Genomic DNA, 12,254 nt, shown 5'->3' with positions numbered 1-12,254 from the left:
AAAAATCGCTACTTGAACATCCCCTTATTGCGCGCAGCCCGACCAGATGACCCACGACGGGCTTTGTAGTGAATCCCGACGCTGCTGAAAAAAAACCCTGAAATAACAATACGGCCGACCCACCCACGACGCGTTTTGTTATTGTCTATTCAAATGGCCCCTGAAAAAAACCCCAGAAATGACATAACGTGCGCGGCGCAACCTGGGCCCTTTTGTTATTGTGTATAACGCAGCCTCGGTACACGGACGTGTCCCGGTAGTGACTGTTGTTTTTCTTCTTATGGAGGACTACCACATTAACCCCTAATCATGGCTCCAAAGAAGACAAGTTGCTTGTTTAAAGTTATTCTGCGCTTTTGTTAATAAAAAAAAAAAAAAAAAAAGTTTACAAGGTGGGGGCCGAGTCGCCACAGATACAGCAATGCACTCCAGGTCTAGGGTAAAGCATAGATTTCAAGGAAAAAAAAAAAATTAAAAAAAAAAAAAAAATCAATATATTTCTTAAATTATTTTATTAAATATAGTATTTCAACTATGCATGTATTTCTACTATGCAGTTTACAATCAGGAAAAGCAAAAAAAAAAAAAAAAAGAAAAAAAAAAGCTCTAAAAAAAGTCACATTTTTTAGGCTTGGAACGCATTATTTCTTTTCCATTCATTGTAATGGGAAACTTCGACTGTATTGGCATTGGCGCTCATAATCATACAAAATCATGAAGGGATTCTTCTTGCCTCAAGAGGAGGATGCTGTCAATACGGTGGCATGCTACAAAGTCAGTAATCCACCAAGACACGCTGACTTCTTGTGGGAAAATGTATATATTTTTTTTGCTAAAACAACACACCAGACTCCTTATTAACCGTACGTGAACAGAACTACACAAAGGAGTTTCTAATATTCCATTCCACTCACTCCTCAATACGACGAGACATGTATGCTGGAGTTGAGTTGTACACCCCATCCAACTACATGCAACAATACTGTACACTGTACAACGACGTATGGCTCTTTAACTTTAATCGAAGGGACAACAAGTCCTCTACCCACTCTTGAGGACAAGGTCCAGAGCAGGCAGGATCCTTTCGGACCCTCCACATCCCGGCCACCAGCCTTCCAGTTCCTTCCGTTGGGAAAGCGCTCGCGATCAATGCAAGTTAAAACGAGCAAGCATTTGAACATTTTTTTTCCCCTCTGGCAATGAAGTCATTCAATTCTTGATCAGCGAACCTACAACATATTTTCTGCCTCGTGCAATTGTTGGGACGCTCACTCACGTCCCACTGGTCCATTCAGTCTTAGTAATATATTTTGCAGAGTATCGCACGATTGGTCACTTTAACCTGCTCCCTTTGCACAATTGTCATTGCACCGGTCTAGAACGGGAACCGCCAACGGGTAAGAAGGCCACTCGGTCCAAGCTTAACACACTCTTATCTCTTCCTTGTTCTAAATGAAGAAGATTTCACATCTTGCACGACTCTTATAAGGAAGAGTTCCTATAAACAGAATCGTTGTTGATTGCATTAAATATGCAACGTCAAAAAAAGGAACAAAAGTCAACCACAACCAAGCACAATATAGACAATTGAAACCGAACATAAGGCCTGGGAAAGCAGAGCTTGAGAACATTTTGAAGTTCCAAATGTTGCATTAAACATGAAATATCATCATTATCATCAATGTAACTATGCCCCTTTTGTCTTTCCAAATGAAGTCTGAGCAGAGAAGGCGGCGGCTTGCGGAGAAGAATGCAGAATGTAATAAGAGTTTTGAATCCTGGGTAGCTTTGAAAATGTTCACTGAGGCAAGAGTTGCACTAACTGCCTCTCTCAAAGCTTCAGGTCAAAAACAACATTTGGATGGAAAAACACCGCTTGGGGGGGAGAGAATCAGTGTACATTTGAATGCTAGATAAACTATTGTTCTGGGAAAAAGAAAAGAGGAAGTGAATTGAGTGGTTTGTGGATGTCAGTTCTGGTTAGTTGTGCTTTGATGTCAATCATTAAGAGGCCACACCTCAAAGTCACTTTGGGAGTTGATGAGCTTCCCTGTGGTGCTTTGAAACGTCACATATGCGTTCGTGACAGCTTTCAATTAAAACTGACACACGTATTGCTAATTGGTATTCAAGTGATGCATCTCGTCTGCACGGCTACTTTTGTTATGGAGATGTACTCGCATCAAAAGCGTCTTTGGTGTTGTGGCTTTGCCAGTTTCGCAGTGGCCCGTTTGCACCCTGGTAAGCCGCAGTCCTCCGTTAACTGGGTCAACAACTAACATGTAGTGGAAGCTCAGGTGCATCTCTGTGGCATGTGATGGAGCCAGAAAAACCTAATAGCGCTTTTCGGGTACCTTGTAGGAGCACAAATCTTCGTCCTCGCAATCGGAATCGCTTTGATACAGCTCGTCTGTGGGGGTCCAGGTCAGCATGCCCTCCCTCTTCCAAGAATCACAGACTGGACTGTTCCTCTGGACCTGTGCGGAAAGACATTCCAGAAACAAACTGCATCCATTTATGAACACAAACAAATACAAGACCTCCTGGTTTAAAAAGGACTTCATCAGAACACTGTCATCCCCAACATATTCACGAGGGGTTGAACCGGCGTCGACTTTACTAAGCCACATCAATACAGTTTATATGTCAATAAATGGACTTTTGATTTGTCCATCCATCTGCTGCCATCGCTGGGCTACAGCGTTGCGTGAAGCAGCAAAATGTCCCAGCAAAAAAGCAACGCAGACGTCGTGCGTCCAAGAGTGCGAAACGAAGATGGTTGTGGAAGACAATTGCAGTTAGCCTCATCGATCACTTCACTTCACTTCACTTCACTTCACAAGGATCAAAAACCTGCAGCCTCCGCTGCCCTCGTACCTTGTTGTTACACCAGAGAAGCACCTTATTTATAACACAGTGCTACAGTAACAATGAATGTCATCCGTTTCATCTATTAGTTATCACATGACTTTGTTTATCTATGGCCATAGTGGGTTCATATATTTCAAATTTGAGGCATGAGATGAGGCCGGAAATGACTCATTTGTTCACAGATCACATTTATCATGGGCTACTTGGTTAGAGCACTGGTTTGGAAAACCAGGGGTTGTGGGTTCGTATCCCACTGGGGCCTCCACTCCCTGAGAAGGGTTTGCGTCGGTCAGGAAGGGCATCCGGCGTAAAAATTGTGCCAAACATCTGAGATGACACGCTGTGGCGACCCCGAAAGGGACAAGCCGAAAGAAACTTACTTACTTTGAACAAAAGTAAATTTTTTTTTTTTTTTTAATTGAAACTCTCCATTTAAATGTTTTACATTTTTCTTTGTCAAACTAAGACAGTTATCTAAAAATTGCCAGTGGTGAAAAGGTTTCATTAAGTTTATTCTGGGGGGGAAAAAAAAAAAAAAAAAATCATTCTTCGCTGTCTTCTACGGAAAACTACAGTGGTTGATTGGCATGCTGTGGTGTTATGTCTCAATATACATTTATTGAACTATGAAAAACACATCTTACTTCTTCCATGATCAAGATGCCACATCGCACCAGACTGTCAATAGCATCCACCGCGAAACTTTGAGAAGACTGGCAGGGCTGGAGAATTTGGGAATAAATGAGCGAGAAGTCATTGAGAGGAGCGAACGGCTTCAGTCTCGTCGTACACGGAAGACAAGCAGAGGAAAAAGGGTGACAAAGAGCATTGACTGTGAGGTGGAGATGGAGATGAAGATGAGATCAGAGGCAGAGAAGCAGAGTCGGACAGCGAGATACGTGAGTGGGAGCGATATTTTCCACGGAGGAAAAGGCTGAGGAAAATTGCTGCAAAATAAAAAAAAAAAAAAAAAAGAGAGAGTGGTTGCTCCAATGAAAGGTGGGCCAAAAGAGAAAGGCACAGTATATCCGCCTCCTACCGGGAGCCCTTGAAGTCAGTGTAATGGAGCATGCACACATGTAGCCGCACACAAACACACAGCACGTGCACGCAATTCAACGCTCGCAGCGCAGGGTGAGTCACTGTTCAGCTCCATTAAACGTCTATTGAACAAGGCGCACCGGATGTGCGCGCGCGTGTGATATGAATTCAAACTCACCGGTCTGAAGCCCGGAGGCAGGAGATGGCAGAGCTGCAGGGCTTTTTCAGTCAGCTCCGACTGGCAGAGGACCACATCAAATTCCACGTCACCTTTGACTTTGTCTCCATCTGCGCTGTCGGGCCTCACCTTGCTGGTGACGCCGGTGGCTGCAATCTCGAATAGCATGGCTGACACCGCACACGCTGGGGGTGGGGGGTGGGGGGGCCAACAAACAGATATGGAAACAAAAAATAAGTCACTTTTGAGCGTACATGTATTTCACACACATAGCACTTGTAGGGGTGTCATGAATTGTATAATACAGAGAGGAATGAGGCAGTCATTGAAATGCTCTTAAGAAAGAGCTGAACATGTTTGCTTCACCAGACAAAGAAGTGACAGGAATTACTTTCCTACTTTTATATCTTGTATATCCCAGAAATCTTTCAATCAAAATGATCCTTGAAATGACCATAAATCTTTCAAGTCCTGCACAGACCAAGTAAGATGGCACCACCCCCAATTGGGGATCGATTGGCAGAATTACCTCGGAGGAGCTCCAATTACAAGCACTGGAATTCATTCAAAAAGGATGCCTCAAACCAAAATGGTCGACTTCCAGTAAAATCTCAGGCATTGAGAGTGCATTTTTAAGCATGTTAAAGCCCTCCCAAGAAGTACGATACTCATCAGCGAGTCCTATACTTAAAAACCGCTGCAATGCGATTCACTGGAGTTCCACGCCACTGTAAACTATTATATATATATATATATATATATATATATTATATATATATATATATATATATATATACACACACACACGCACACACACAAATGTATACCTCTCAGACAGTGTCGATCATCTTAAAGGCAGAATTTGTGACAATGCAACAGGTCTGACAATATGCAAGTGCACCTAATAAAGTGTATGCTGACTATAGTCAGGATTATTTGAAGGATTTGAGAGCAAAGACAATGTTTCATAATGTTTGTTGCCCACAACCTTCACTTCCGCAACAGAAATACATTGTGCTTACATAATCGATCGTGCACAGAGACCATTATTATCAAGGCATTGGATGTTCCCGTAAAAAAATATATATATAATAATAATAATAATAATAATCAGGCAACTACAACAACAACAAAAAAAAACGTGCTTGAAAAAACAGCCAGTCAACTGTCAGTCAAGTGTTTTGTAAACAGAACAGAGCTAAGAATGTGCCATCAATGAAGCGCAAGTGAATCATCACAGTCATGGCAGTGGCTATAAAAAAGCAGCTCAGTCAAGATTCTGGAAAAAAAAGGAAGAAGATTTGAATGTCCACCTTGTTTGGTTTCCTTTTAGTGTTGAGACTTTATCTTTATCTTGAGAAGTTTAGTAGTACGTAGATGCTGATACATGGTTCTGACTAGACTTTTCAGCAACACATGGCTGAATCTCTCTCCAGACAGCAATACGGTCCGTTTTCACCGCTTTTGACACATACAACCAGGTCCAAAAGAACAACTACTATATCCTAAGTCTCTGGAGAGACGGTGCAAGAGTGAAAGAAAGGAGGTGAAACTTTAAAAGGAGCATCCTGACTCTCGAGGGCCACAGATAGGAAGCAGACTTTCAAGAGCAAGTTGGAGCAATCAGGATGAAAAGTTGAAGATGAGGAAAAAGAGCAATCTACAGAACAAATGTTTGAGTCGGCAGATCAAGCGTGAGCAGATGGTCACAGTGAGGCGTGCAGACTGAGATTGAGAGCCATCCATTCCCGACACAGCCAGGAAAAATTGATTAGGGGCTAAGTAGGTGAAAGCATGTTTTTTATAGAACGTGAGGAAGCTGAAAACCAGTTGGCTTAGCAGAAGAGTCTGACAAAACAGTCGGCGATTCAAGGAAAACATCTTTCAAAAAAGTACAAAATGACACGACATCTTCAAGTGGTTAAAAGAAATACAGCCTTTGTTTTGGCTACTTACGAGGATAAAATTCAAAGCTTCTGCAACATTATCGATGTCCACTGGCGAAATAATGAGACGGCCTGTTGGAATTGTGTTGTTTTTTTTTGTATTCAACGCACAGTGGTGCCTTGAAATATGAGTCACATTTATTCTGTGTAACTTAAAACATTCATATCCCAAATCAGTTTCCCTCTTTTGAAAAGCATGTCAAATTTTGAAATGTATTTCTAATGAAAAAAATATCATCGTATATTGTATTTTGTAAAAACCTTCAGTAATGACACAATGACTTAAAATGTAAAGAATTGAGCAGTCTTCTGCACCCCCTCAATAATATTTGATGTCCCTGATTATGTTGGACACAATGTATTAAGTGGAAATGAAATTGTTGCTAGGATGAATCGAACAGCAAAGTCATTTTCAATTTAAAAAAAAAATAAATAAATAAATAAATCCTCCATAATGCTTATGCTGTGTCAATTGCAAGTTACAGAAACAAGCACACGTACAGTACATATCGTTAAAGTTAAGAATCCAGGACAAGATAACTTTAACCGTATGGTTTCTACAATTAAGAGCAACTTTTGCCAATGCATCTCAGCTTCCCAATAATTTCATATTTATGCTGAGATGGCAGGAATTTAGAGTTAGGTGTCCATGAGTAGAAAAAAAAAAAAAATCTTTTTTTTTTTTTTATGCCTTGCAAAAATAACCAGATCCAGTTGCTTCTGAGTCAACTTTTAAATAAATGAGTAACTTATCAATGACGGCATTAATCTGAAAATTTCGAGCAGGGGACAACAGTAAATGGTAGATGAACAAATTTCAGACACTTTCACTGATGGCAACTTCAGACTCTGTGGATGATTTTTTTTTTTTTTTTAAAAAAAAGGAAGCTCATTGGCAGTCTTCTTGTTGTATCTCCAATAACACTTTGAACTTTTAAAATATCATGTTTCAAATGAATTTTCCATCCTGGCATGGCAACCGTCGCAAGTCTCAGCCAAACCCTCCCACAAAGAGAACATAAAGTCTTAACGTGACTTAAGTGTTGAGTGAAGCTTCTGCCATCTTACCAAAATACATGCATGCAAAATCACTCACCGCCAACTGCTTCCAAAATAAAAGTATGGGTAACAATCTGGGCCTGCAGGAAAAAGTGAAGTGCGGCGGCAGGCGTAGGACGAGGGACAATTAAAGGGTCTTGCCTAAAGGTAAAAAAAAAAAAAAGAAAAAAAAGATACTGCACGTTATGCAAAGTTCTCCTGAGTCATATTCATATGACAGTGGCATGATGGATGAGTGTTTTAGCGCATTTGACCCAGGTTGAAATTTGCCCTCGCCGGTGTGGAGTATGCTTGGTCTCCCCGTGCTGTGTGGGTTTTCTCCAGGGATGCCGGTTTCCACCTCCCACATCCCAAAAACATGCATGGTAGAGTCATTGATGACTAAACTCGCCGTAGGTGTGAGTGTGAGTGGAAATGATTGTTTGTTTCTATGTGCTGTGGGATTGGCTGGCGACCGATTCAGGTTGTACCCTGCCTCTCGCCCAGAGTTAGCTGGGATAGGCTACAGCGTGTCCGCGACCCCCGTGAGGATAAGCGGTGGGGAAAATGGATGGATGGCAAGTCATCTGTTTGATTTGTGAAGAACCAACCTTAACGGCACCGCCGCTATGATGAGATGCGGGCCGAGCAGTGCCAGGGAGTAACGGAGCACCTCCGCTAGACTTCCTCCAAATCCGACATCTTTGTTTCTGAACAAGAGCTCCTTTGTCAGCCAGGTGACATCACGACACAAGACCGACATGCTCGCACCCTGCCCAGAGGAACCAGGGAAGAGTCTTGTGACAAAGTCAATTTGTCAGGAACGACAGTGGAACTTCTCAAGTACATCGCCTCTCTAATTGTGGAGGAATTCCACAACGTTTTGGAATGTTCTGAGATGAAATCCAAAGAATTAAAGTCGGGCATACTGTACATGCAGTACATCTGCTTTCGACAAAAAGCCCCCAAGGACCACGTAAGTAAACTGCATGCCTGGGCTAATAATACCAACCGGGAGACCATTTTATTTCATGTGATAAAAATACAAATAAAAATATGGCATCATTTAGCAGAGCTGCATTTATATTTTTCTTATTATTGTTATTATTTTCGACATCAAACACAAACAAATTTTAAAACTTCCCAAATGTGTGACTGATCTTTTATAAATAATTATCTTGGTGTACTTTTCACCTTATAGGTCCATTTTCTCAAGTGACATAGCGGACTGGCAGTGAGTTCCAGTCCCAGGGTGGTATTTCCCCCCCCCCCCCGAGACATTTATTAATTTTCCAGCTATTTTATTCTTCAAAGTTGATGACTCCCTGCTATAACTGGATAGAATGCCTGCGTTGTTTAGATATTTGTAGTTTTTAACCTTTAGATACTTGATTCTTGTCTTTTGTCAGGGGTCTTTGAACCCACTTCTTGTTTTTCCTTTTGTTTGTCCTTCACAGTTCCAGATTACCTGCCCCCCCCCCCCCCACAGCCTACATGTTCGTGTGTGAGTAGGATCACAATGAACGAAGCAGTTAATCCCAATACATCCTTTGTTCCGATGCACCCTGCTATAGCGCGGTTCCAAATGATCTTAGCCAACACTGCCAGCCAGACTTGTTACAAGTGTATTGTATCCCCTAATCAACTTTTTTTTGCAACTTCACGTCACAATTAATTAGCAATTACCACGTTGTCCCATAGTGTAAAGATTACTTTTGAATTGCCTGCACCAGTTTGACTACGGAGCAGCGATGAAACTTTTACCTTGTGGTGTCTGTACAACAAAAGACTGGACAGCAGATTGGTGGACATTACAGCCATGCAGGATGTTGCAGCTGGGAAGAAAAGCAGAACTGACACATTGTCCAAAAAATATCGTTGGCCAATGCAAAGATCATTAAAACATCTCAATGGGATTCATTTAGAGACCAGCGGGGGAATATTATCTCTCACTTACAGAAGATGAGGTGGACAGCAATGCCAATGCTGAGCTCGCTCTCCCGATGAGTTGGCTCTGCGGTTGCTTCTGACGCACGACGAGAAGGCAAAAGCCAAGATATCTTCCTCTGACCAAACACACTCTCTGTGCTTGATTGAAAAAGCAAACGGCCACAATCAATAATGGATCAAGTGGGAATTTTTAGTACAACAATTGCATTGTGAGGATAGATACGGAAAATGCGAATCCAACTCTGCAGCTGGAGATGTCTTCAATTTAATGCCACAATTGTGAATTACACAACATCTTTCAGTGTCAGTGTGCCTCTGCAACCCCCCACCGTACACCACATGCTCCGCAGCAAACATTAACAAGACACAGCCGCTTGCCGGTGCGCCGTATTTCCCTGAGGAACACCGAGCTAAACAAGTGAATACCGGACCAGGTGGCCCCGCTGCTCTTTAACGGCGCCCTAAGTGCAGAAACGGCCATTGGCTGAGAGAGAATCATTTGAAAAATACTTTATGTGGGTGGGGGGGTAAGTTTTTTTTTTTTTTTTTTTTGGTGGAAGATGGCTGTGTACAATTAGAATGAGTCGTGTTTGAACCACTACAGCAATGATTTCCAACCCTTATGGAGCCAAGGAACATATTTTACATTTGGAAAAAAAAAAAAAATTGATACATTAATTACTGTCTGTATTTCCTGCCAACTCAGTTTTTTTTTTTTGTTCTGTCTGTCACTATGCCCCACTGGCGTAGACATATGAAGAAAGATACATTGTTCTTTGGAAATCCATTTTTTGAGCAAAAAAAAAAAAATAAAAATGGATAATTTCCCACGGCACAATGGTTTGGAAGGCCTGCATTACAGCAATAGATGAAGATAGCAGGCCCTCGTTGAATAACAGATTATTAAAGACACGTTCAGTCATTGCAGCTCTAATTTGACTGGTGGCTACGCTGCATTTCAAGTAAACGGATTAGCTTTGATGAGAGACCATTTGACATCTGTCACTGTGAACTTTCAAAGGTTCGACAGTGCCTCCAGTGTACTATGACGTGCTACAACTACTTTACAGTATGTCAGGTAATCGTTTCCTTGTATGATGGCTTGCACCACAGCTTGTTAAAATCGTCTAACAAAAGTGGATGAAATTGCATGCAAACAATATAATCAAACTATACATTGTCTACCATCACTTCTCATCTCGCTTCATCATTCAGTTTCTTTCTTTTACGCACAACCTCTGAGAAATTGAAGGTGAGAGGTGAGACCCCTACTTCCCAGAAGCCGAAACACCTCATTGAGAATGTTATAATGAACTTTGACTGCATCAGGGGCAGATTTTTTTTTTTGCTGGATCAGAAAGGCTTGTGGTGACTTTCCAAGACAGTCTGTATGTGTGTATGTATGTATGTATGTATGTATGCATGTGTGTTTGTACCGCCAGATTACCTTTTGCAAAGGATAACAGGCAGCAACAAGTCCTGTAGAGGGCGCCATTCAAGTCCTCTGCACCTACCTGATGCATACATCTCCTACACACACAAACACAAACTATCACAACACACCCTCAAAGCCTCCTGAGCACCAAATAAATCATATTAAATTGTTTATTTCGTGACTTTTGAGAACAGATTGTCAAGCGCTGTGTTCAAGACATCAGCTTCTTTTAATAGTACAATGCATTTCCCTCAAATGACCTGTCTGGTGCATTTAACTGCTTTAGTACATATAGTGCCCTGTCAACACTTAAACAGTAAAAATACACATTCTTATGACTGTAAAATCATAAATATCGTTAATTGTACCAGAGCACCGTTGGGTTCATGGTCTTGTGGCATTTGCTGGACCAAATGTCCCACTGACTGGAAATCATCCAACTTGTGTTGGTAAACATTTATAACCGACTTAACCACTAACATCGTAGCGTCCGTTCCTTTTGCACATTATGGGACTTGTCAAAGAAGAGGGTTAGGGTTAATATGTTCGTTTTATATTTTTTTCACAAATCAAACCTGTTGGTCTGTCTGTTATTTCCACAGAATATTAAATAATATAAAGTGTTGAAATCGCTCTAAAACTGTTAACCTATTAACTATTCATTCTCTTGGACACTTAAACTGTCATAAAACTCTGCCTCTTCGTCATTTTTTGGCTCAAGATTTTTATTTTTGAGTCCTCTTTGCATATTAGATCAAGTAGAATGAAGAATCTGCATCCTTTTTACTGTGTCACACTGGAGATTTTGAGCTTCCAGTGATTTCCTTGTGTTTTAATTGAAGTCTTGTTGACGACCAGAGTCAGTCAAACAGAAAAGAATTTCTAGACAGGTGAGAGGAAAAAAAAGACAAAGCATAAGCTGTAAACAGAACGAGAGAAGTAAATCGTTCCATATATACACAACAAAGAAACATTAAGACTGGATGTTGCGTGAGACTGCGGCGCTAAATCCTGTGAAGGAAGAATGAGGAAAGAAAGGACAGGACAAGGACAGGAGAAGACGAATGCAAGGCAAGGATCATGAACCCGGCTATACAACTGCAATGTGGTAGGGCTGATTAAGTGACCCACAGAACTATAAAGGCTCCAGCACTCCCGTGACCCTTGTGAGCATAAGAAGCTAAGAAAATGGATGGACGGGTAGTTTGATATAATCCAACTGATTTGCTTTTGTGACATATTAACATATTATTTGACAGGTCTGGGAATTGGTATGAGCGCAGACTCCGATGAGGACAGCTGTCGCCGTCATTAGTATATAAAAATTTGTGACTCATTTTTTTACGTACTGTATTAACTTTATAATTGCCATTTTTGGCGAGGTATTGTGCTGATGCTGCATAACAGTATATGATGGGAATGGAACGTGTAATACCCACTTAAACGGTGGTTTTTGTAACTCAAGCAAGATGCTATTATGTTTTGTTGACTCAGGCAGACAGCCACAGATATACTCCGACAGTGTGTTCACCTGAAGAGAAAAGGGCTGCGCGAGATGGATCCTAACCATTCCTTCCGGTTTCCTCCACAGAAGAGACAAGAGCCAGCGAAATAGAGAGCCAACCTGTAAAGATGTACAAGAGAACCACATCACACAGTGACTTGGAGATGATATCATCGTGAGGCGACGCCATTAGGAGGCACATTATGTGCTACCGCTAATGAGAGGAGAAGGCCACTCTCCAGTGTTGACTCAACTCATAAGAGGCCAAATAACCATCAACGACGTTCCAAC

General features: G+C 41.5%; 1 protein-coding gene across 11 annotated transcripts in view; it reads right to left on the bottom strand.

Moving 5' to 3' along the window:
• gpat2 (glycerol-3-phosphate acyltransferase 2, mitochondrial) overlaps positions 1 to 12,254 on the bottom strand; it is a 59,481-nt gene that overhangs the window by 5,511 nt on the left and 41,716 nt on the right. For 8 of the 11 annotated variants that reach the window (XM_061816843.1, XM_061816844.1, XM_061816845.1 and 5 more), the window contains 9 exons: positions 11,991 to 12,083; positions 10,472 to 10,554; positions 9,032 to 9,162; positions 8,839 to 8,909; positions 7,686 to 7,846; positions 7,133 to 7,236; positions 4,091 to 4,275; positions 3,516 to 3,593; positions 2,355 to 2,477 (listed from right to left, as the gene is read on the bottom strand). In XM_061816843.1, the coding sequence (XP_061672827.1) occupies positions 2,355 to 2,477; positions 3,516 to 3,593; positions 4,091 to 4,275; positions 7,133 to 7,236; positions 7,686 to 7,846; positions 8,839 to 8,909; positions 9,032 to 9,162; positions 10,472 to 10,554; positions 11,991 to 12,083 (1,029 nt within the window). The remainder of the gene's footprint in view (positions 1 to 2,354; positions 2,478 to 3,515; positions 3,594 to 4,090; positions 4,276 to 7,132; positions 7,237 to 7,685; positions 7,847 to 8,838; positions 8,910 to 9,031; positions 9,163 to 10,471; positions 10,555 to 11,990; positions 12,084 to 12,254) is intronic. The other 3 variants (XM_061816841.1, XM_061816847.1, XM_061816842.1) reach the window with 3 other exon arrangements.

Source organism: Syngnathoides biaculeatus, chromosome 4 (genome assembly GCF_019802595.1).
Source record: "Syngnathoides biaculeatus isolate LvHL_M chromosome 4, ASM1980259v1, whole genome shotgun sequence".
NCBI lineage: Eukaryota > Metazoa > Chordata > Actinopteri > Syngnathiformes > Syngnathidae > Syngnathoides > Syngnathoides biaculeatus.
Note: the sequence above shows the minus strand (reverse complement) of the source record. Positions and strands in the feature narration are given on the sequence as shown.